We start from the raw sequence: 27444 nt of genomic DNA on the forward strand, positions 1-27444 counted from the left end.
ACTAATCGGATGAGGCCTCTGTAAGGGGGAACTAGGGAAATCGTAGTTTTCATAAATTAACACTCTGAATTGACAACTTTGCTGGTCTCAGTGCATCAAAAGGTGTGTTAAGGATCTGTCTACATTATGCAATTCCTGAAAACAATGAAAACAAACTTTGAAATTATTATGATAAAACGTTTACTTACATGCACCCGGCAACACTGCTACTATCAGGAATGAGTTACCAGCTCTACAGCGGATGCTGGGAGTGTCTCCCGTTTTGTTTAAAACACTGGTTCACACGTTTCACTAGGTTGGCAGCAACTTTACAAAGATTAGAAGTGTTAATGTTCTCAATGGGACTGCGAATGTTTGTTTCCAGGTCTTGAATAGTTGGAGAATTGTACTTGTATACCTCTTGCTTTAAATAGCCCCATACAAATGAACAGCAGGGTTGCCGGGTGCATTTAAGTAGACATTTTATCATGATAATTTCAAAGTTTGTTTTCATTGTTTTCAGGAATTGTATAATATAGACAGATTCTTAACACACCTCTTGATGTACTGAAACACCAGCAGGGTTGCCAATTCAGAGTGTTAATATATGAAAACTACGATTTCCCTAATTCCCCCTTTCCGATTAGTTATCGGTGGAAATGAAAAATTCTTTTTTCTGCGCCATAGTTTCCAAGCTACTCCAAGTAAACAAACTGAAAATTAACGACAGAACATCCATACGTATGAGTTATGAGTCAATTTACATGTTTTGCAAAAAAATTTATTTACACCGGTTACATCTGGCAGCACTGTGTGGTTCCTAGTGTACTTCAATCGTTGCTTCCTAGTTTAAAAATATATACATGAACAAGGTTTCATTTTGATATAACCGTTGTTTGCGTATAGCTTCAGGTTCAAAAGTTCTACTATCCCAAACTCCGGGTTGCATTGTATATTGGACACCCTGTAATTTGAAGTACTTCCTAGGCTGCCGAAAACATGAAAAAATGAACTTGAAAGGTCAATAGCTTCAATACTATGGGACCTTCCGTAGTTGGGTCAAGACTTCACTTACTAAATGGTATGTGCCCTATCCAAATATCCAAGTTGCAGAATCCGCCGGTACTTCCACAACATTTTTTATAGATGTAGTTGGTGAGTACTTCAAATAATATGCCCGTGGTCAAGCTCCCTCTATAAAACTTGTTGCGTGAGTACCTTAGGATTCTGAAACATGTATTTTTTGATAGCGCACGTATTAGTTCCTAAGAGGAGTCTTGACCCGACTACGGTAGGTCCAATAGTTTTGGAGCTATGGGCCTTTAAAGCTCGTTTTTTCATGTTTTCGGCAGTCTATAACTCCGAAAGAAGCATTTGTGCACCTATGTTGGTCTATACTTTTTGTCTCACCTTGGTGTTAGGAATCACCCCCCAAAAGTTATCGGTTTTGTTCTGAAACAGCATAGTAGGCTACTCTTTGTGGATTTTTCCCCCCCACAGTATGACTTATATAACAGAATAAGATCGCTAATGAAGCACAGATGTATGAAAGAAATATAAACAAAACTTGCTCCTTAATCTGTTTCCAAGAAAGGTAGATTTTTTTTACTTTCACCCTTCATTAACCTTATCTTAGTTTAGAAAGTAGGGAGAAAATTCAACTACTCCACTAGAGAATCTTATAAAAATCTTGTTTAAAATTTGGTTTGAACATTTGAAAGCTTGGCCTCTAGGTAATTATATATAAGGACAAACGAACAGATGAACATTCAAAAATAACTCTTTCGGAATGTAGGGACTAGGAAATGTAAATGCATTTATTTAATTTTCTTTTATTTTTGCTGAAATGTTTGTACATGTTAAAGATATAAAAGTTAATAGTTGAGTTAGCAAAAGAAGCGTATGATTGCCATACGATTTGAATCTTTAAATGCAATCCGAAAATTTTACATTTCTACACATGTTAATATTTCCGCTTATGTTCTGCCTTCATGTCCTTAATACAACAGGGGATACTACCGTAACTACCATCCTACCATCCTGGAGCCACCTCTGTTCCTCTTCCTCTTTTGGGTTCTACTTCCATCTTCCCCACTCTCTTGCGGACATAATCATCATTTCTTCTCGTAACATGACCATGCCACTATAATATTCTCTCTTGTAGCTTCTTCGACATCTCAATAACTTTAACGCTGCCTCCTCTTCTTTCGTTTCTAATCTTATCCAACCTTGTAGCATCATTCGTCCATCTGAGCATTTTCACTTGGCCACTTTAGTTGCCTTCTTCTTTCCCTTAGTTTTTGCTACGTACAGCATTGCGGGTCTCACTACGGGCTTGTAGACTCTTCTTTTCACCATGATGCTTGTGCTTTTATCACAGAGAATACCTAAGATCTTGTACTTTATCCATCCAGTAGCGTAACTAAGGATGCATAGGCCTCAGCGAAAATGTCAAAAGGGCACTCTTCCTACGTTGATGAAAGCACGTAGAATTTATACAGCAACAGAAAATAATTTGGACCTTGAATGTTCTGTCTGGACAGTTACCACTTGCTAATATTATACAAAAAAAATCATATTATTATTATATTCTGATGATGATGCCCAGCTTGATTTGGTTTTCATTATTAGCAAGAAAGAAAATAAAATAAGCTTTTTTTCAAACAAGAAAATCGAAATTTTCCCGTGGCTTTTTTACCTGGGAAATTTTGGGTTTTTCGAAATATCTCATCTTTACTTAAGAAAAAACAGTACGTTCCAGTTTGGGCTTCCTATTATAACATTAATAAAAAAAAATCATTTAATTAGTGCCTTCTGAAGAGAAAATCCTGAAAACGTTCAAAAATCAAAGAAAATAGGCCATTTCATAGAAGAGAAAAAGTGTAAATCAGTTGACGCAGTGGTTTTTCTAGATCCGATGAACTCCTTATTATCATTTATTATCATTGTTAACGAGCGGTCCCGGGTTCGATTCTCTGTGGGGACACCCGGTCGAAAAAGTTTAACAGCTTTTTCAGGCCAGCCAACTTGAGTGAGGTTTTTTTCTGGGTTTCCCTCATTCACACGAGGTAAATGCCGGGATCGTACCTAATATAATGGTCCTAGGCTGCTTTCCTTCCTTCCCCAATCCTTTCCTCCTTCCCTTTTTATTGGATAGTGTGATCAGCGGTGTATGTCATTCCTCGTGTAAGCCTACGTGACGGGCTACATGCGCCTAGATGCCGAAAGCACAGAAATCTAATTCCTAATTCCCTATTATCATTGTTTATTATCATCTAACAATGAGCTGTTAGATTAACGTTCAACAACAATTTTATTTAGTAAAAAGTTTAGTAGTGTTTGCGATAACTGTTCTGAAAATGAAGCAAATTTCGTGAAACAAAGTCGTCATTTAAAATGTTTGTATGGAGAAGAACTTCATTGTAATTGCACATAACATTTGTTGAGGCCACTAAGATTTGAGGGGGCAGAACTTTAAAACGCTATCCGTAAGTTTCTTATTCCAAAAATTTTTGACACGATATAACTTACTTGTAACAATAAAGTAAGAATGTATTTGTGAATAATTATTTTAAAGTAACACCATTTGCAAAATAGCCGTTTAGAGTGTTAATTTTCTAAACTGAAATCTGTAATGTTCAGGATATGTTTCCTGTACAGAGAACGAGTTATAAGCAGGATCCATTTTTTTTTTTTTTAAAAAAAAGTATCTGTTTCTTGGTTTGTGGTAGTTTTTCTTTCCTTCCAGATTAGATGTAGGTAACCAGCAAAACATGCATATGTATATTTTAAAATGTAAAACTTTCAGGTACTTGATAAATGGTTAGGCAACCAAGACAACATTTAGGATGTGGTGGTTGTATAACGTACATTTCCTAGCAACAACTGCAATCCCAGTTTAAAAACCAATCAAGACAGCCAGTCCGGACTGAACATAAGGTTTAGAAACACCTAATGTTGAAAAACGCATTTTCTTACTTTTTTGGCCCACTGCAGGGAAACAAAAGCGGTATTTGAACAAGAAAGTCGGAAAAAGTTAAAAAAACGAAAATTTCCATTCTCTCTCCAAAAAGCCTAATTTTTTTACCTTTAAAACTCCATCCTTTAAACGCTGTATTTTTGCATTTCTACTCTCAGATGAAACTTATTGAATATTGTCAAATCCTTTCTGTTTATTACTCCAGAGGGGTCGCTCAGTAGTAGAGCGCTTACCTCTGGTGCTTGCGGTCCCTAATTCGATCCTCGACCATAAGGTACTCCTGATTCCTTCCTAAATCATCCACTTTCCTTAGTCTTAAAGGGCATAAACATGGGATGTTAAATTAATAATTTATATTATTATTATTATTATTATTATTATTATTATTATTATTATTATTATTATTATTATTATTATTATTATTATTATTATTATTAGGATTAGGATTTTGGATTTCTGGGCTTTCGGCATCTAAGGCCATTTAGCCCTTCACGATTTGAGGGATGACGTCCCTCGGCGAGCACACAATCCGGGGAAAGGGAAGGAATAAAGGATTGGGGAAGGAAGGAAGCGGCCTGGGACCTATAAGTTAGGTACCACCCCGGCATTTGCCTGGTGTGAATGAGGAAAACCCAGGAAAACCTCATTCAGGGTGGCTGGCCTGAAAAAGCTGTTACTTTTTCGACCGAGTGCCCCCACCGGGTATTATTATTGTTATTATTATTATTATTATTATTATTATTATTCCAGTCTCTATACAGAGTGTTCGCGGTAAATTAAATGGCTTTCTAAGCGATAATCGGAAAATATTGAAGACTACAGAACAGTAGTGAGCAAAAATTGTAACAATATGAAACATAAAATAGATTTTAACATCCTAACACCATAATGTGAATCTTCAAAACTTAAATAGCCGCCTTTTGTAGTGTGCTCTGCGGGGCCGTTAGTTACGCCACTGAATCTATCCAACCTTAATTACGTGGTCTATTTCTGCATCTAAACTTCCATTCTTATTCACAGTGGAACCTAGGTATTTAAATGTATTTACTTTCTTTAGATTCTATCCTATCAGTGCGGTTTACTCTCAATAATAATAATAATAATAATAATAATAATAATAATAATAATAATAATAATAATAATAATAATAATAATAATAATAATAGGATTTATTTACATGAATAAGCGTTCCAACTATTACTGAAACAATGAGAAAAGCATTAATTGCATTTTCAACTATTAATGAAATTGTCCAACTATTAAACTACACTATTAAATTCATTTTCAGCCAGCCCCATATTGAGAACATTTGAATAGTTTCTTGAACCTCTAAGATAATTCTCAGGATGAAATTTTCATCTTTACCACATTCAAAAGAGTTTGCCAATTTTTAATTTTTCCTCTTTAAAGCTAAAATTGAAGTACAAAAATAGTCTATCGATTGTAAATAAGTTGTTTCGTTGTTTGAGAAAGAAAATGGTACGAAATGTTACAGACTCTGCAGGGAAGGAAACTACAGTAGTAAGATCTGTAGACATCGTGGGAAGTGATAGGACTTGGCACTCTTGCTTTGACATCAATGCTTTGGGCGTAACGGTGAGAAATGGCATTGGTATGAACAAATTGCGTGCACAATGGAATTTTTAAATTTATGTTTAATTATTTTATCAACTTCTACAATTTCTCTAGTCAGAGCAGGTAAGATTATACTACAGTTTCGATTTAAGCTTGCGCCTAAGAAATATTCGTTCTAAATATGTTTCGATTGTGAATAAAGTAGAGGGCTCTTAGTTTGTTTACGTTTCAATTTGGTACAAGTGCTAAATCATAGTCTATTTTTGAGAGTTACGATCCTCATATTTCACTCATTTTGCCCAAATAGATACACAATGTTCTTTTGTGTTAGATGAGTGACATAGTTCATAATAAATTTGAATGCGTTATGTGTATATATTGTCTTATAGCTGGGGAAATAAATATTTTAATAAAGGGAGTGGTTTGTTCGCAATACGAAAGAGGAAGTAAAATGTACCGGGAGTTGAAGGGTGGATATTGAATAGTTAGGTCCTTAAAATTCATCAGGAGTTAAAATTGTAGTAGGTTGGCTAGTATTAAAGTAAGTTGTTAAATATTTATTTTGTCCAATTTGAAGATGATGAAATTATATTTTACACAGGTCAATAGTTCTTAATTAATGAGTCACATTTGCGGAAAACAAACTATTCGCGTAATAATTGAAAAACCCAGGGAAATGCATCACACGTTAACATACATGAATGCATCATTACATTGATTTGAATGAGTAATTTTTTAAAATATATACGATGATGATGCTACTCTTAAAATTCTCAGTGCCCTGTAAGTGCTTTCGTAAAAGTCGACGGTACTGATAATGATAGATTATAAAAATAAATCTGCGTGAAAATTAGGTTTATAGTGTAGTTTAGTGGTGCTATTAAAGTAATCGAAGCAAAGAAATCATAATACGGTAATTGATCATTAAGGAAAACTACTAACGAAAACATGTTTTTGATTGTTTATATGAACTAACGGTGATACTCCAGTTAAGGATCCATAAATTCGTAAATAACGTAAAAAACGTAATCCAAAGTATTCACTTTTAAGCATGTCTAGTCCATCGATTAAATCTGCAAATGAGCGATTAAATCTGTATGTGAGTACAGTGTGTTAAATCATGATTCATATCAATAAAGCTGCTCGACATGCAAGGCATGTAGTAACATGAGGAACACGGTCCCTTTCTTCACTTACGCACATACCAACCTCGTTGACGCACCAGCCCACTCCAATCAGTTTCGCCCTGCCCTATCTTGGTTAAACACAATTTTTTGTGTTAGTGGCCGTGTAATACAGATTGGTTTGTGCTTTTTGCACTAGTTCTTATGACATGTTTAAAGGTGGTGTTTATATCCAAAAAATTAAGTCCTTCTAATGTGAATCTGCACTCAGAAATGCAATCCCCCCAATACACACACACACATATATATATATATATATCACAAGGTACTATAAGTGAATGCATTTCGTGATGAAAGAAGTACATATTACCGGTATACGAATTCACGTATGGATTCGCGAACTGGATTAGAACGGAACTAATTATTCTGTTCTCTGCGTATCGTTCACATTGTGTTGACCAATCATAGTTATTTTGTGAGACAAACGGCTTTTAAATAATAAATTTTGTGCGTGCATGACATACTGTTCAAAGAAACTTGCGATAAAATAGAATTTTTACACTGTAACTATTTCCACTTCCTTGATGAGAGCATTTCCGTAAATCTGTTGTAATACAAACGCAGAGACTTACCATTATGAGAAAAAAAGATTTTAGTATGATGTTTTGTGAATGTGGCGTTTATTTTATATGATCGTACTATTATTGGTACCTTCAGGCGTTATTGTGGGCAAAACAGGGTGGAAAAAATCATGATTAAAAAAAATAAATAGTTTTTGTTGATCTTTTTGATTTAAATCAAATCATTCTCCTCGTATAATACAAGTCGCGAACTGAAGAAAAACCATTAGGAATTAGTATGAAATGTTAAGAAGAGGGAATCGGACTCCTCTAAATACACTCCTGTTATCTTGAAACAAACAAATAGACGTGGACACAAGGTTTTTCGTCTTAAATGTCCATAATGATTTACCCGTTGGAATAGTTAACGATTTAGAAAGCCTATGTTGCGAAGAGAAGAAAGCAGGATTCACCAGTTATCCGTTCAAAACTGAATTTTCCCTAATCATCCTCTGCATGATACTTGTTCTCATACTGTGCTTACATACATTTGAGTCTCATTGTATTATGATTCGAAAAAACAGGACGGTAGCGGGATTTTACTTATTTTCACTTTAAATTAATTTATTTCGGAATTTGATTTAAATCACGATTTCTATTTAAAAAATCAAGTGATTTAAATCTTGATTATAATCGTGATTTAAATCAATCCACCCTGGTGCAAAATGGTTCCTAATCTCTCGGATGGTTTCCCGAACAGACGAAGACAAAGACAGACAGACAGACAGGGTAAATATATGAAGGGGTTCTGGTTAGTAAACCAAACTGCTTAAAATTCGTGGAAGTGCTAGAAAAACTGAAATTTAAGAAAATTGCTCGTAAGGTACAATTGGCAGTGAATACAAACGAATTACGTGTGCAGTCTTGAACTACAGTATTTAATATAAGCACACGTGTAAAACGTAAATAAATTCTAAAATGGCTATGCAAAAGGATCTGTTTGAATTGAAATTGACTGCCTCTTTTATCTTCTCGAATGAAAATGTATGTTAACATTTTGTGTGTGGAACAACTATATACGTAAAATTTGTAAATTAGATATATATTTTTTTAAATCCATATGTAACCTAAATACTCTTTTAAGCGAAACAACTGCATCTTCGCCTTTTGGAATTTCTTGTTAATGTGCTATGTTATTCCAGTTCTAAATTTTGTAATTTTGAGATAATATCATAATAATATATTTACATTGATTTTTTGTAACACTTTGAATTCCGAACTCATTCTTCGTAGATGTTCTGAAAAAGTGATATTGAGCAATTCGCTAAAATTAGATTTAAAAAAAAATAAAGAATAAAACTCAAACTCTGGTGAGATTAGGCTATGTGTTTCAAATATGTATTCTTACGTACTGTCACTTATGTAACTACTTCGATTTTTGTTAGTCTCTGCACTTGCCAAAAAATAAATATATTTACGAGTTGTATTAGAAAAGTAATGAGATTGGCAACTTTGTGCAGAAACTGACAACATTGCGACCTTCTCCTTCACATGGCAGTTACTTTAACCCTTGGCATTCACTTATTACACGTTTGAACTTGGTCCAGTTGGTACGCGATTGTTGAGAGCGTCTGAAGTAAGGTTGTGTGTGTGAGATGCATTACGAAAATTGACCGGCAAAAGTTTGAGCAAAGTTGTGTCATTAAATTTTGTGTAAACCTTGGTAAATCCACTACTCTGACTTACTCAAAGTTACAAAGGGCTTATGGAGAGCATTCTCTATCCAGGGCTCAATTTTTTGAAAGAAGCGAAAGACAAGTCTCGAGAAGACTTCTAACCAGTGGAAGGAGTGAGGTCAGATCGTCGATAGACGGTGAGTATGATCAGTAGTGAGGTATATTTGAACGGGTGTACCGTCTACTAAATTCTAACAGGATTTTGGACATGTGAAAAGTGTCCGCTAAGATGGTTCGAAAGAACCATGGTACACGGCAATGTTCATCAATGAATTTTTGAAAGAAAAAAACCATTCCTGTGGTTCATCAGCTCCCTATTCGCCGGATCTTAGTCCCTGTGACTCCTTTTTACTCCACTTTCTCAACAACTCGCCAGAGGTCGGCATTTTAGTACTTTACATATTATCAAAAGAAAATATTCGAGTAGAAATCTTCCAGCACTTCAACGGAGAACAGAAACAACGCCTCCATCGTTGTGTAGCTGCCCAAGAGGACAACTTGACTTGTAAAATTAATAGTTTCCATCGTTACAAGAAAATCAGTCTCATTAATTTTCTAATGCATCATGTATATACATATATTTTCTCAAAGAAAATGCATTAGAAGTTGCATTTATTACCCTAATTATTATTATTTCTCGTCTTTCAGACTATGAATGCAACCAACCTTTGTTGGATAAAGCTGTCCTGACTGCTACTTCTTATTCACAAGATAGAAGTCCAAGAAATGCAAGGTTACATGGTAAGCAATACTTTCTAAATATTGTAATAGTTGGTTGACTTCTTTTCCCCTTAGTAATACAAAATAGTCTGCGATTGTTTCTAATGACATAAAAAAGTATTTATTTCCGCAACATGTAAAGTTTTGTGTTGCGTAATTTTCTTCCTGGGAAGGTAATTGTATCAGTATATTAAGCACCGGTGTAATATTTAACGCGAAGGTAAATAATCAACTACTTCTTAAAGTTATTAATGTTGTTAGTACTTACCGTAGACATTTCAGCGATCTTTTGTCACTACGACTTTTATATATATATATATATATATATATATATATATATATATATAAGGAATTTAACTTTTCTGTAAGGATCACATTGCCGATAATATTCCTGCACTGTATAATAAATTATTACTAAAGCTACCTTCTTACTTTAAATTTACTTCCATACTTCTTAAAAGAGTACACTGAAGAGTTAATGATGTGGATATATTATTATTATTATTTTCGTTCTTCATTTGTGCTGCCTACTTTTTGCTGGGTTGAAACTCAAGGATGAGGCCCAATACATTTAAACTGTACACCAAAAAGGTTTTAGGCTTAGTCTTGAAAAGAAGTCTTAAAAATATTTTTTTCGTAATTTCTCGTCGTTCTTTACCGTCTATCAGAGTTACTTTTAGATCATACTAGATGCATAAAAAAAATTACAGTTGTAGATATTTTCTTTCAATCACATCACTAAAAACGTAGAAAATTCACATTTAAGAAAAATTCCCTGGTAATACGTAAGCGTTTTTTTTTTTTTTTTTTTTTTTTTTAAGGATATCGGTCAAATATATGTGCTCTTATCCTTGAATTTAAACCCAGAAAAAAAAGTCGAGAAAGGCCTAAACAACTGGGGAACGAAAGAAAATACGGATCATTATGTCCTAACCTTTCAATGTGATCTTTTAGAAGTAAGGAAGTAAATTCAGTGTGGGTAACTTCTGTAATTATTGTATAGTGCAGAAATGTTAACCAATAATATGGTTCTTTAAGCAATGTAAAATTCCTTAAAAAGGATCGTATTAAAGAGAAAGGGACAAGTCGGTCGCCGAAACATCTACGATGGAGATTAATAAAACGAGTGCTCAAGTGTACAAACATTATTAATATTTGATGTGTATACTTCGTAAGAACTTCACGTATCTATGTTGAAATCTTGTTTATAGAATATACAGTCAAACTTTGATTTGAAAGTGATTTTTATATGTCCTCATTGAATAACAGTTCACAAAATATCCTACTTACACAAAATAGGTCTAGGAATTCTTGAATGCCCCCAAAAGGAAATGAAGAAGATAAGTCGTATAATTCTTGTTTGCTAACTCTCGTTAGAGACCAGAATTCTCATCCTGTAGCATGTACGAACTCTATTTTCAGAAGAACGATAATAATAATAATAATAATTAGCTTCCATTACAAGATTTTGAAAATATGAGTAACGTCTTAGTGAGTGTTTTCCCTTGTAAACTTTGCTGGTTGTGATCGCCACAGTAAACGTCAGTAAGAACAAGTCAAACATGGGAACTCTTAAACCCTGTGTGCTTTACGAGTTTAAACTGGGCATGAACGCTAATGAGTCAGGAAGAAATAGTGGCCTAATATGTAAGATATTTGGAAAAGAATTCAATTGCAGTGCTGGAACTATTTCGGAACGGTTTCATGAGCTGAAGGTCCACATTTTGCTGATAAATTACGTTCTACAATTTTAATATTATGACTTCTTTTTATAATGTTTCATAGGAGGAGGAAAAGGGAAGAAAAAGTCTGAAAATACGCTGTAAAATAGACCTTGAAGATGTATTTCTGAAATATATTTATTCATAGGTTATCAGTAAAATCTAAATAAAGAAGAAAAAATGTCAGTTAATTTTGCGAAACATTTTGGCTCATTTATACCAAGCATGACTATTGTTTTCTCAAAGATTTTATTTAATGTAATTTGAAATAATTATTGCCATTAATAAGATTGAATTGCCATCTCAAATCTTGACTTTAAGTTTCATAGTCTTTCACGAAGTCGATGCTTACGCTTTCTTTTTCATGCCTCTTCTTTTCTGCATATTTTATCAAAAATTGTTTTAACCGTGATTGTACAAGGTGAGAAAATGAGTTGATACAACCTTCGAGCACACGCACATATTTCTTTTTTAGTCTTGTTTCTTTTCCAATCAGTATTTATTTCAGTTCTAGCAAACTTCAGTAACTTGAAAAATATAAAAATATTGCTTGATTTTGTTACCTTTGTAACTAATTTATTGTGAAAACAAAGATAAGTTTGAAATTTTGTCAGTAAACCTAGAGAAGAGCAGAGGTTGAGAGTTTTCAAAATGAAGGTTTAAGGAAATTATTTACAAGAGAAGGCAAACAAATCTATGAATATAGGAAAGCTGCACGATGCGGAACTACACAATATCTTCATGTCACTACATGTTATATGGATAAGAATGAGATATGATCGACGCCAAATACTCACGGCTTGCATAGAGCAATCATTTTCAACTGAATACTCTGTGAAGTCACAGTTTGGGACTTCTCTTCTTAGTAAACCACATGATGAGCAGGAGGTAGGAAACCTGACATTGAGAACACTTAGGGATAATGGACAAATAAGTGCATTGATAGCATAGTCTAGAGCAACGTTTCCCAACCGGTGTGCCGTGAATGGGCCGCTGGTGTGCCGCGAGGAATCGAAACAAAATTATTAACTTTATCGTAATCAAATTGCAAAACGTAGGGAAAAATATATATTTATATTTCACATTACTATGAACCTCTATTATGAATCTAGAATTTTAAGTTTCATACCTGGTTACTGTTCTGTACATTTCTAATGTTAAAAGGAGTATTTGTTATCATTGTTATGATCATTAGTGCTTCTTTATTGTTGCAGACTATTTCGTAACTTGAAAATTTAATATATTATTCAATCCTTTCGACAAATTACTTACATTTGTGTTTTAAAAGTAAAAAGATTTGTTTGTTCGTTCGTTACTTAGTGATCTAAGGTTGGATACAGTTTTTAAAAAGAAAGAGTATTTTTAAAAACCTGAGTTCAATATTTCATTGCAATTGTTTCTATTTTTAAATTAGAATGAAAAATAAAGCATAATGATTTAGCACGGGGAAAAACAGTGATAGAGCTTTTTCCTCTGTGAGAAGGAGATCAATAATCACAGAAAAAATACCACTGTATTTATATTTACAAATAATAATATTTATAAGTGTGCCGCGAGAATCCAAGTAACACCCGTAGTGTGCCGCAAGTTGAAAAAGGTTGGGAAACGCTGGTCTAGAGTTTCACAACTATAGCACTCGTGAATAAAGGGGTGCCCCTGCCTGCCCAATTTGCAGCCCCGTGCAATGGCATCATTTGGTGACCCACCCATTTCTGTAAAGCCCATGATTTTAAGCATGCAACCCCGTTATGAACAACGAAGGGAAGGGAGAGAGCACTCGCACTCAGAAAGGCCTAAACACTGTAAATACAATCTCGTTGTGTCTGTTTTTTTCTTCAAATAGTAATCTATTATGTTAGTGAAAGACAAAGAAAACACACTTGCAGAGGAAAGATGGTAATTCTTTTTATATCTCAATATATCAGTTTGCAACTCCAGTGTAACAGCCTCTTTTATCTTTATTTCTTGATTTTCCTTCTACATTTGTTAAAAATTTAAAAACTTGTTTCCACCCTCAATAATAAGGAACTTGTTCGTGACAAAACCAAGACTAGTTTTCATATCAAAACTGTCATAACTAACTAAGTGGAAAAGGGGTGTTCGCTGCTGTTCGAGAATTGACTTATTGTATTTGACAACAATCAAGCAATTCATGCTGGGATCTGTTTCACCATTTGCTTTAGTACTGTTCGTGTGACCTTAAACCAATGCGACTTAAACATGATTTATGAATGTAAGTATTCGAATAAAAGGCCTATTTAGTAAATTTAACTACCATCATAAGAATATATTCATTTTAAATAATATAGTTGCGACAGATTTTGCCTCCCTGTGCAAATGCACGTGTTGCTTATATGTTAGAGCCGACCCTGCGTGGGTCTGTGATTACACGCAGTTTGTCGGTATTTGTTTTTTCTATTCTCCTACCTCATAAGTTTCCCTCCTTTTTTTCGTTGTGTTTCCCTCTTCTGTTTCTCTTATAGTAAAAACATGCCCCTACGTCGTACACTGACTAGGTTGGAAATAACTAGCATAGAGATTTCAGTTGGGAAGCCTTTGAGACAGAGACTAAAAGGAAGGTGGGAGAATAACATTAAGATTGAACAGGAAGAGAGTGATAAAAGTAATTGCAGTTTGGTTTACTGAGTGTGAGACAATCCAAGTACGAGCTTCGGTTTCTGCGGTGATTAACCTGGGAGTTTCTTGAGTTATAGAGTAAATAATATTCAACGAAGTTCATGCCATTGTAATGCTCGTTCTTCACTCAAATTTAAGTTCTTGTGTTCTGTGTATTTATGCATTACCGAGGTTATGAAGGATTAGACATGGGCTTCGAATCACGGTCGAGGGTTGACCGTCATGCACGAGATGGTAGGCCGTTCCTTACTACAGAATCTCGCGCCAGTTTCGGCTGCGCAGTCTAACATTGAGAAAGCTGTTACATGTAGATCGTTATTGATTACGAAATATATTGTTGATATAGAACATAGCATACACAAGTTAAATTAAATGTTTGAATATGATAAATCGTGCGTTAGAAGCAATTTTTACGTTAACCTTATCAGAGATACTTCAACATGATCGTCTCAAGATGACTTATCCACTCATCTATATAAATCGTTCTGTATCGCTATTATTTGCTTTAGTAGAATTTATGAATTTACGATCTATTCTCGAGTGCCCAGATACTAGTTTTTATCATGAGAATTTTTATAAACATACTAAAGTAAACACTTCTGAAAACACAGAGAGAGACGTAATATAATATTATTAATTTATATGGAATTATGGCATATCAAATTGGATAGTTGTTTAGAATTATCTTAATATAGCTACAGATATCCGATGGTTAGATATCACAGTGATAGATGGAAATTTTCTCTCTCTCTCTGCAGGTGGCGTCTTCTAGCCCGTATTTGGTTCTAAAATAGAAACAAATCTATAGTGCATTTATTCTGAAAAAACTCAAGCAACAATGAGTGGTAGTGGCATTAGATGGGCATTTAACTTTGGAACGTGGAATCCAACTGAAAAAGAATGGCTTTTAGCGTCTCGATGTATTCAGCAAGAAGAAAAAGAAAGAATTGGCCGATTTGTGTATAAAAAAGACGCGAAAGCTTCATTAACTGGAAGGCTATTAATGCGGAAATATTTGCATGAACACTGTTTTCTACCGTATTCGAAGATTCAGCTAGGAAGGGACAATAATGGCAAACCATATTTAGTGAATAATATTGAGAACAAAAGCAGGATAAGTTTTAATGTTTCTCATCAGGGAAATTACGCTGTGTTAGCGGCTGAAAAGGGTGCAAATGTTGGTGTAGATGTCATGAAACTTGAATATACGGGCGGTAAAAGTTTAACAGAGTTCTTCAGGATTATGACTCGTCAGTTTTCTCCTCAAGAGTGGTTCACTATAAAATCTGCTGGAAGTGAGAAGGATATGTTGAATATGTTTTGTAGACATTGGTGCTTGAAAGAGAGTTACGTAAAAGCTGTAGGAACTGGTATTACGGTAGATTTACAGCAAATCAGTTTCCATGTAATCACTCCCATCTTAAATATTGGTCGTGTTGTACGTGATACAAAACTGCATGTTGAAGGACGGTACATGAAAGATTGGGTATTTGAGGAATCGTTACTAGATAAAGATCATTGTGTAGCAGTTGCATTTTCAGGTTCTTCAGATATGAACGTCCCTCAAGATAGAGAATTAATTTTTCAACGTTTAACGTTTGATGAACTTATGAAAGGCGCGGAACCGTTTTTGCCGGAGGATATAGCATACTGTCGAAATTTCTTAGCAAAAGATGAAAGGCCTTAGTCACTCCGAAACCATTCTGTACCAGTTGAATTTCTATCAATGTTAGGCGTAAGAAAAAGTGTGACAAAACGTTATTGATTAGTTTTTTGAATTTGAAGAATGATTCTCAACTGAAACTATGTATGCCTTTTATTATTATTTTCTTTCTTTCTTTCTTATAATCTGCACATTAGCTTCCCCCCTTTGTAGTGTGGAATAATGATGATTAATGGGATAGAATATACAGTTTAGAGTCCAGGCCAGTACTCGAGATTGTGCTCGATGCAGCACCCCCACTCTGCCATAAACCCTTTGCCATATATACAAAAAAAACATGCGAGTTAGCCACGTAACCACAATGGACCACACTCAGTGTACCTCAGAACAGTTTTATTTCTGATGTGCAGTAAATTCAGTCCCACTAACACCAATAAGTTAATATTCTATTATTTGAATGTTATGAATTTAATTCTGAAATTAAGAAGTCACATAAACTTTTAGCGACATTTGTAGTTTTTTTCATTACTAACTTGACTTTTAAATTACAAATCATATTTGTGTATTTTGCTTCTCTACTTTATGTATATGAAATATCCTATTGTTCTGCAGTTAATGAAGTAACACTGTCGATTGCACACACAGAAGATTTGAGTGGCAATTCAATGATAAATAATTATGGAATATTTTGTTATTGTTTTGTTGGATGTTATTTTGTAGTTCTTTAGACTGTAGTTGTATATAGGATTCTTATTGTTACCCATACACTGTAATTGTATCTCACTTATGAGAAAGGTTTAAGGTACATCAAGAAAAAATATAATTATATTCAGTTTTGTTACGAGAAATGTATTGTGGTAGTTATGAGTAAATAAATATATTATGGGTTACGATGTGTTTAATAATAAAATCTCTATACACAAATAGTATCTACATAACTAATGTCACGTAAGAAGTTTTATGGTGTAAGCATTTTAAGTTCATACAAAAGTGTGTACATAAGACTAAGAAGAATGAGCTATCTGCGAAGCTCCTGTTGAACAACGCACAGTTTTAAACAGACCCAACACTATTTATTCTGAATGGTGTAGCTATAGGTTTTTCCTTCAATCCGGAAATTTGTACATTCCTATAATTTTCTATTTTGTATTGTGTTGCAGTGAGAGTAGTGAGTTATTTGTGAACTTAATATTTCGGCGACCCTCAAGATAAAATATAGAGGTGCGAGATGTTATTTTCCTAAATGTCTCTCAAACAATCTATGTTATGCTTACTAGCCTCGTGGGCAAAAAATTAATGTGTAACAATGTGTAAGTTCAGTATTCATATATTTATTTGGTTAATAACTAATCCAGAGAACACGCTGTCAGGATATTCATTGTTCACAATATCTCAGAAACCAACTCGTCTTGGTGTACCCTATGTATATTGAGAAGAAAGCTCTAGAGATCAGAGATAAAGATTAAGACAAAATTTTACAGTTCTAATATGTGTATTTTAATTCAGTATACTAAATTGCAATAAGTAATCTTTGAACAATATCAAGTTGACTTGTTAAAAAATAGTAATGAAGAAACTTTGGTAATTCCACACACGTCTTTCGTAATATCGGTACTTCTCAGACATAATGTAACTAACTTCTCTTATTTTAATCGATTTCCTCTAGGAATTGTAATTGGAACGAATTGGTCGGTGTAAAATGTAGAAGGAGAAGGAAGAGGGGGAGAACTGGATAATATTTTAGTGCTGCCATGAAGTGCGAACGTGCAATAAAAACAAGAAAAGGAATGGTGAAAGAAGGATGTGTGAAGAGGGAGTCTTATTTTTGGATCCTTGAATAAAGAGTTGAGGAAAAGACTCATAAAAATGCTTCGTGTGAAGTACTGTACTATATAAAGCAAAAACGATGAAAATAAACTGGATGCTTCGAAATGTTGGTGTGGAAAAGAATAGAGAGAATTAGCTGGGTGGAACGGAAAGCAAATGAGAAAGTGTTAATAATGGAGAATGAAAACTGTTTTAGATGTAATTGAAATGAGGAAGAGAAAATGGTTGGGACACTGTATGGAACTGTATCATAAAAAACATGTCAGAGGTTATTGTGGCAGGAAACAGTCTGAGGAAGAGGCGAAAGAGGTTACAGTTGATGGACGGTATTAAAACAGAAATATCGTACGGAAAGACAAAGAGGTTAGTTTAAGACAGTGCATGGAAGCTTCTTAGTTGCGGCAGATTGCCAATAGTGGCAGAATATCTGTAATAATGATGATGATCCTCTAAGAATAGGGTTTGTGTGTATCCAGTGTTCTGTCGTGAGAATGTCGGATTTTGAATTAGAGTGATGAACAAGCAAAGGAAATCTTCCTATTCACTTAATATAGCATCAGTGACATGTTTGTCTTCATGAAGATAAATGAAAATACTGAATAAAGGCATTTTGATGACATTAAAGACTTCAGGAGAAATACGAGGCAGCTCTGAAAGCCATTCCAGACAATGGTTCCAAAATTGTTCTGAAGCGTGAAATTGCTCTACTTGAATAATTTTACCATAACAAAAAACGTGTATAGTAACAAGATACACATTATATTTTATAATTATTTAGTAAGATAATGATTTATCGTCTTGAGCTACTTCGAAACTTCGTCTAATCGTAGCTGTTCGTCCCCACTTTATTAGTTTTGCTTGTCAGGCAGACGTTCCTCGAATTTGTTGGGTTCTAAATTAATGTAGCAGTATTATTAAAAACCCTTTATTTATTTATTTGTTCCCGAGCAGAATATTAATTTTGAAAAGAACCAAATTCTTCAAATAAACTAAACTCGCGTATTATTGATTGGTGGTTCGTAATGTTTCAGTCGCTTTTCTTCTTTTTAGTGACAGTATAAATAATACAACGTATTTTGTAATTAGTTGCTACACAGTAGGAAAAAAAAAGTGGTAGGAAATTAACCTTCTTTCCCAGGATGCTTAGGTATATTGAAAATATGTAAGATGTATATCCCATCTGTACTAGAGCCAGTATCCAGCTAATTTTGAAGTTTTGAACAGTCCGTCTGTAATAGGGTTTGCCCAAGTGGGCCCAGCCCAAAAGAAACAGGTGGGTTTTTCGAGTTGGACCCACCTGAAAAAAAAAAACACTTTAAAATCCACGTGGGTTTTTGATCTTTTTGTTAGTATATTATTGGTGCAACTAAGGTGATCACATTGAAAATGATTTTTATCAGATAAGACCTTTGTAAAGTTCTGAGTGCACTGAATGAATAAAAAAACTTACCTTAGCTTGAGATAATTATAGAACAAATTAATTTGTGGATTATACTTATAGCCTATTTGAAATATGCGATTTTACATTTTAGAAAATACTTTCCGTAAATATTGTGCTTGGCGACTCCACGACACCGAGGGACATTATCCCTCATACGTTTGATGAGTTTAAGGCCATAGGTGCCGGTACTACCAGTAAATATGTAAATACATTAGTAAAACTATTATTATTTCTTACTTTTGATGGTAATACAAGTATTCTTCAGTAAAATGTGGTTTTTCAACAACAATAGTTTGTTCAGTCACTTGTTGCTACTCTGCAAATAAGCATTCTGTAAAATCAACACTAGCAATAGCGTAAAAATTCTTGTTAAATTTAAGAAGCTTAATGCTCGGAGTTTCGAAGACTACGTAACCCTTACTTTTCAAGTGCTGAACTCAAACTTCTGTACTAGTGGAAGTTTCCATGTACTGGTACAGTGAAGAAAGCTGCATTTTCGGGGAAAACTCGTCGTGAAAGAAGTGATCGGGAAATTCCCGTAATTGAACGCACAAAGCATCGGAAGTGAGTACTTCAACAATAAAACTATTTATTTTACGCTGGAAGATATTTAATTTCATTGAAGGTATTTTGAAACATTTATTTTATAAAACATGAATTGTATCTTTGTTTTAAATTAATATATTTGGTATTCATATTTGGCGAACGTCACTAAGGCTCATGGAATGACTCGAACGACATTTGTTCGTGTGTCAGCCTGTACCACACACACTACAGGGTACAACTTTCGGTCTTTTAAGCTTAAATTTTCAGCGTACAAGGACGAGATACTCTAAATTTCCTGTATATTTTTTGGCGGCATTTCAACGTAAAATTTCAAAATAACGGGTTTTCAAGCGGGTAGCTACAAAGCGCAACTGGATGAGTGAAGATCGTTGTAGTGATCAGAAGCAAGTGCGTAATATCAAGACAGTGCCGCGAGGAAAGCCTATGCCTATTGAGAAAAGGGCAGCAATGGTTCCCTTCATAAAGAAGAGCATTCAGTGTGAGGAATTTCAAAAAAGTTAAGGGTAGCTAAATCTACTGTTAAAGATGCAATAAGGCTATACGACACTTTCGGGACATTGGAAGATCGTGATAGTCCAGGGTCGTCTCGAGTGATAACAGAGACTGAACATATACGAATACGATTACTTAGTAAGCGTAACAAGATGTTAACAGCACCAGAGGTCAAAAGAACTCGTTGCAACAAAGTGTCCGTTAGTACCGTGAAACGGCGACTACAGGAATCAAATTTACATGGGCGTGTAGCCGTGCGTAAGCCGTTGCTTAGGCGTGGTAATAAACAGAAAAGACTACAATGGGCATACGCACACAAAAACTGGACGGTGAGAAGATGGGAACGTGTGTTGTGGACCGACGAGTCTAAGTTTGAAATGCTACCGGAATACATAATGCCAACAGTAAAACATGGTGGAGGGCCTGTGTTAGTTTGGGGGTGGTTTTCATATCCTGAGATCGGCTGGTTAACTAAAATCGATGGCATTATGCGAAAAGAGCACCATCGAGAAATTCTTGAAACACAAGGCAATTACGTCTGATCTCCGTTTAATTGGACAAAATTTCACTTTAGTTCACGATAATGATCCTAAGCATACGTCTGCCCATACCTCCAAGCTAAAGCAGGAATCCTACAACTAATGACATTGACCCCACAATCACCCGATATCTACCCTATCGAGAAGTTGTGGGATGAACTTGATAAGCGAGTGCGAGTGCCCAACATCGCAGCATGACTTGTGGAACGTTCTCCTAGACAAGTGGAACGCTCTTCAACCAGAGGTGTTGGAGAAACTTGTGAGGCGGATGCCAAGAATAGTTAAGGCAGTTATATCTGCAAAAGGCGATTTCTGTGACGAAAGTGTAAGCAATTTTGTCAGAGAATATTCTTTTCCTGTGATTCACTTTTGTTCTATCGCTGTAGCAATCAATACACGTATATGAACAGCTATATTTGTATTTTGTCTCAGTACTTACGTTAAACCTCTACTATATATGTTTGTATCACTGTCCGAACTTCCATGAGCGGTAGTATATATATATATATATATAGGGTGTTCTAAAAATGGCGCCCACGGACTACAGAGCACTGTTCTACATGCCAAAATAAAGCGAAAATGTTATATGATGATTTGCCCTCCGAGGCCTCCTTCAGCCGCTATGGGGAATCAAAATTTCACAATGTGGCAACGTCGTAGATTAATTTGGAGCCATGAGCATTACTCTACGAATACAACAAGTAGTTAAATCGATTGCTACACTAAAGTGATGCTAGTGTCAATCAATATCGACTTTAGCTGCCATCTGGAAAGAATCGATATAATTTTTTGATAGATTGGTAAATCTAATCTATGTTTTTTTATTTGCGACGTTGCCATATAGTGCAATTTGTGTCTCCAGACGAAGGCTCGAAAGGTATATGTATTTTTTGCGTTATTTTGACGTGTAGAATAATGCTCTGTGGTCCGTGGGCGCCATTGTTAGAACACCCGATATATATATATATATATATGAAAGACAGAGAGAGAGATACGAGGGCAAAGACTTATTGATCGCCCCACGTAGCAACATTCACAGGAAGCAAATTCAGTACGCAAAAGGCAGTCATTGGACTTCAGCGTGTGGATACTTTACATGTTGTAAGCCATTAATATTTGGTAAGAGGCAGACACTTTGTCCAAGACGTTTTTTTGGTGCATAATACTCGCGAGGCATGGTGAATTGGTGTTCGAAGGCTACGTTGAAATGCAATTTGCAGATTGTCTACGTGTTTCGTTCACACCAGAGCAAGTCACTCACACCATCAGTAAGTCCTGAAGTTCTCTGTTTATATCGTCAGAGAGCTGTGCTTCGAGAAAGGATCACGTCTGTATAGATAGCAAAAGTTTCATACACTATAGTTGGCAACTTAGTCTATGGGTACCACACTGCATACTGAGCCTCCTTTCGTGTTGAAGTCATTTTCGTTTATTCAGTCAGTCTGAAGCAAAACCAAACAGTATTGAAATTAGTGTCATAAAACTTAACCGTTATGTCGTTGTGTCTGGCTTTAATGGTAACGAAACTTTCTATATATATGAAATAAAATAGAATTAGCTTTCCAGAAAAGTTGCTGAGAAGTGGATTCTCTTTCTACATTAAGTTAACTGTACAACTGTAGGTGGGATTTTCAGTCATTATTAAGTCAAACGTTACTTCTTTTCTGTAGAGGCACAATTGAACAAAGACATTTGCATAGATTTATACATTACGTAAAATTATATTTGATATCCAAAAGTGTGCATTTTGTCTTGTGAGTAATGTTTCAGTATGTTCTCGGCTATTTTGCTATTTGGTGCGATAAACTGTGTCAAGGTTTGTATATCTTGGAATTACTTTGGGTGTAGTGCTTGCCATTCTTATATAGTTTCATTGCAAAAAGTGCTGAGAGCATGAGAATAAATGGCTGTGAACGTAGCTAAGACAGTTTAGTGCTTCTTATATGCATGGAAGTTTACAAATGTAGAGAATATCCTGGAACATTTCGCAATTAACTGTGATTTTACAACCATACTTTTATTTCAGGAAAGTTAGGTGTAATAAGTATATAATGAAAAACCAGGATACTTTTTTTTAAACATGATTTGTTTATTCTGATTAATAGTGAAAAGTTCGATAATTGTTTCGAAATTGAAGTCACTTTCAGCATCGAGGCAAATGAGATACATATCATTTGCATTCGTCCAGCGATCCCACCTATAATTTAACGTGATATCCAAATGTACGTTTCACTGGGGATTGAGTCTGGTTCTGTACCACAGGCAAGAACGAACCATTAACCACGATTATATACTGAATAAAAGTACTAAACAAATTAATTTTCGTATACTATAACTTATATACTATATATAAGTTATAGTATACTATATATAGCACTTGATTATATAGCTATTATATAGGTTATATTATTTTATTTAGATTGGTACGAATTTACAGGGATATGTATGACTGTGCTATATATATATATATTCTGCACTCAAAACAAAGGAAATATGGAATGGCATATTTGTAATAAATATATGATGTGACGTCGTGCAGGACCATCTTTGTGGAGGCGGCTTTCTCTCTCTACGTAACGTCTTACCGGATCTTTGAGAATGCTCAACTTACAATTAGGCAGTGACTAGTTTCAGCATTATGGCGCACTTGCACGTTTTGATTTGGAGAAAATGTTCGCATATCTTTGGAATGGTTAGAGGCTGTGCTCACGCAACATAACAGTGGTGGTTAACTTTCTGGGGTAAGATGTAAGGTATTGTGTACGAAATCCCAATTGCAACAGCCGAAGAATTCATTCCCGTGCTATTGCAGCTATAGTGGTGATCTTAGAATGCCATGCTTGTTTGTATCTGCAAAACGTAAATCGTCGATTTCACTTGTGTGATGACCCAAATCCTAATAGCTTAAGCACGGTCTCTCTAAAGCTTTTCTCCTTCCGTCTCGTACAGGTTAGATTTCGTACACGAGACTTTACTGTACTTGTACCATGAGCAGGGCCGTGCCGTAGGGGGGAGGCGAGCGGGGAGAGGGCCCCGGGCGCCGAAGTAAGGGGACGAAAAAATCGGGAGAAAAAGGAGCAAAACAAAGGAAAAATTACTTGGAATATATGTATGGGGGCGCCGTCGTGTACTTTCGCCCCGGACGCTGATTTTTTACGGCACGGCACTGACCATGAGTTTGTTTTTGAACCTTTCATTCCTTGCATGTTTTCAAGGTACATCACTATCCTCCGCCTGGCTTTCGTTCCTAGTTGCTGCAAATATCCGATTACCCTTTTCATAATAAATGGACTTTTTCCGATCTACCTACGTGCTATCTTTCTTCTACTTCATAGCTTCTTTTCTCCTGTCGGACTATGCAACCATCTAGAGTTACTCCATCGTGTTGCATATGCTTACGAATTTACATCATCACTTACGAGTATTAGTTTATGTACGAGTGGTCGTTTCACACATCCTGTCGACCCATACTTTTCTCATGACGTCCCCATAATTCCTCTCGTCCTTTGGAGAATTCTTTGCCAACTCATTATACATGTGTGATCTTTGCATCTTTGGATATGTATGTTATGTTCTTTGCTTGCCGTGTGTCGTTACACTATTATGAATTATCGTTTTGCAACTATTTGCATCGAAAATTTGCTTCCTCACACTTTCAGACGCATATAACGCAAGACTCTTTGTTACATAGCCATTATAGCCATTTTTGTTTGTTTCATATGTAGGATCGTTAGTGAACGAACTTAATAAACATCCATCCTGATTAATATGTCTGTTCATTAGATTATTAACAAGGAATGTATCATCCTGTATATATGATTAAACCCGAGTCATGACTTCGGGGAAAGGGGGGGAGGATCGAATATTACTACGTTCCATGCTATTGTAAATCAGCCACTATTTGCATTAAGTGATGCGAAATGATGCAATTTGTGTAGTAATGTATTGTTTGCTTCTCGTTTCACACACAATTTTGTTGACAATCTGTACAGTTGTACACTTATTTAAATTTCTGTTTCATCAAATGATGTTAATTAGCAATTTCATCATGGTAGTCAGTGAAAACCTGCCAGACATTAACTGCAAGTATTGCGTATTTTGTGTTCTTGACGTTCTGTTTTAATGCTCTGAAAAGACACAAAAGTCTATAAAGTTTTAAAAAATCAAAACAGAATATCTTGTTGAGCAAACAATTCTATTTTAAGTAATACCAGTTGAAATACTCCATTCTTCTCACGGGGAGAATACGTTTATGGAAAATACTTGAAGCTCCTTTCCACCTTAGGATACTGATAACAATGCAAGTGAACAATAAAAACTGAGCAAGGCTATGTGATAATATATAAAACACACAATCACGTAATAGTTTCAATACAATAACCATGTCTTCGTCAGACTTCCACTCCGTCTCTTGGATTAGAGAGATAGAGTGGAAGTGATGGAGACACGGTTATTGTGTTGACACAGTTACATGTTTGTGTTTTTATATATTTTTATCACATAACCTTGCTCAGTTTTTGTTATGGTTTACTTTGACAATATGGAAACAAGGCCTGATAGAATAACTAATCAAAACTCCATAGTTAATGTATTTTTGGCATACATTTTTAACCCCTTTTAATCAAAGTTAATGATAAATTCCTAGCTTGAGGTAAGTACTATATTCAAATTTTCAATTCAAAGTATTGAACAGTATTTCTGTTGAACAATATTTCAGACTGTTTAACTGTTTCCCCGTACAATCAACAGGCAACATCACTTTCAGTGTGAAGAAATGAGTTATAGAAGATGCCCCTTTCTTTCTTCCCTTAAAACGGAAATTTTCAAAAAGGCTGTGATGGGGTGAATCGGACGGATCTGGAACATTTTCAACTGTGCTGGATTTACGCTACATTATTTTGTTAATGTAAATAGCTATATCGTGGGGGATATGCTTCAGGAATACAACAAACGAGAGAAAAGCATTTTTGACCAACTGTGCACATAGTTAGAAAACATTAAAATGTGTCCGATGTTACCCCGTGTGGTGGGGTGACTTCGGATACGATAGTATTTCTGCACAATAGTCAGAAGCTATGTCGCTATGGTGTGAAATCGGACAGCAAACAATATTTGACAGCGAAGAGAAAGACATTTATGTTTCGGTTATCCATTTACAACCATATTTAACATAGTGACATACTAAATCCTGTAAACTTTCAAAAGAAAAATACACTTGAAAAATACATATTGGTTTGAAGCAATAGAACAACGGAGAACAAGAAAAAGCGTTGTTCCGTTTGTCCATTAGTGCTTGAGATTAATATACGCTTTCATGGAAGTAAAACTTACCCCTTACTTCACGAGGCTTAGCTAACACTCGGAAAATTTGTTCTTTGCCAACCCTATTTTTATCATCAACTTGCGGAAAAATGAATACCGATCGAGTATTCAAATATGGACAAAGTAGTTTCATCTCCACATCCTTTGCTCCTTCATTCTTCACAACTCCAACTTACTGTTTTGCAAGTTGTTTCCCAGCCCGCGAGTTGTAATAATTGACCACTAGGAAAGTCTTTACGTCCAACACGCCTTCTTACTCTTCTGTAGTCGTGTCCACATTTCACTTTCCAGTCTTTATTTCCTTGGGGATTACTTGGTTCTACTTCGTGTCTCTCACTTCCTGAACACCCTGTTCCACAAGGGACTTCCCTGGGGAAACACTGATCATTCTTCTTCGAATTCTGGCACTAGCTGAAGTCGAGTGTCGTGCGTATCGCAGCATGTCGTCAAAACTCGTTGACCAGGAAGCATAATTGTAGAAAATAATGTAAGTGCAAAAAACAATAGTTGCTGTAACAGTAGAGACAAAAGATAGTAAATTGTGCCCAAGCGTCACAAAATAGAAAATACTATTGCTCAGAAATACAACTTAGCATATAACGAAGTATGAAAATCTAATTAAGGCTAAAACGTATTAAAAAAGAAAGTAAGTGAAATAATTTCAAGATAGCACTTACATTGTTTTCTATATGAGTCTTCAGTTGACTCTATTATTTTCGTCATGACTTTCCAGTTTATCCAAAACACAATGTGGGTTGAAAAAAATTAACTCAGTCGCTTCAAATGCCTTCCTGATATTATCACTAATTTTATTCATAGTATGCATTAAAAGCAGTGGGAATGTATCTTTGGAGAGAGTGCTTCGTATGTATTTGCGTACCACAATCACGTTAACATGTTTTTCCATGCAATCTTCAGGGGGTCGAAAGAAGTGTAGTGCCCTTTCTTCCGTCGTTCTGGTGCGGTGCAGGCAATCCCACAATAAATGTTGCGGTTAGCATTACAGCATCGGAATTCCGAGTGCTGGTGCGTTGCCGACGTAGGACAGGCTAACAAGGAAGGAAACAGGACATAGATAGGAAACAGTAAACTACATCAGGAATAAATACGCAATGCGTTCCATAAAACGACAATGGAAATCGAATACAACTATAGAATACTCACCTGCTTTTATTATCATTACTGTATATAGTACACAAACAGTTGTCCTCTCATCATTTCGGCACAGTCAAGACGTTATGCCAATGCGATTATATGTAAACATTCATACATGCCTCCAAATTTATCCTTATTAATATCTAGATTACTTAACAGCATTCCTGTTCTAGATATGACTCATCGCAATGCACATAATATTTATTCATTGTACATCATTAATTAATTCTTTATATTGTCGCGTTTTCATCATATATATATATATATATATATATATATATATATATATATATATATATATATATATATCAATACACATTTATATTTATACTAATTTCGTCGCGTAACAGCATAAAGATGATCAGTTAATCACAAGGAGCAAAATTAATCATTTGACATGGCAAAAT

General features: G+C 35.2%; 1 protein-coding gene across 6 annotated transcripts in view; it reads left to right on the plus strand.

Moving 5' to 3' along the window:
• Positions 1–27444, plus strand: part of Nrx-IV (neurexin-4) — a 283070-nt gene that overhangs the window by 162564 nt on the left and 93062 nt on the right. For 3 of the 6 annotated variants that reach the window (XM_081749018.1, XM_081749017.1, XM_081749022.1), the window contains one exon: positions 9602–9694. In XM_081749018.1, coding sequence (XP_081605144.1) covers positions 9602–9694 — 93 coding nt within the window. Of the gene's footprint in view, positions 1–5506; positions 5657–9601; positions 9695–27444 lie in introns of those variants that run through there. The other 3 variants (XM_081749019.1, XM_081749020.1, XM_081749021.1) reach the window with 2 other exon arrangements.

The sequence above is a fragment of the Thermobia domestica genome, chromosome 2 (genome assembly GCF_964235325.1).
Source record: "Thermobia domestica chromosome 2, izTheDome1.hap1.1, whole genome shotgun sequence".
In the NCBI taxonomy this organism is placed as follows: Eukaryota; Metazoa; Arthropoda; class Insecta; order Zygentoma; family Lepismatidae; genus Thermobia; species Thermobia domestica.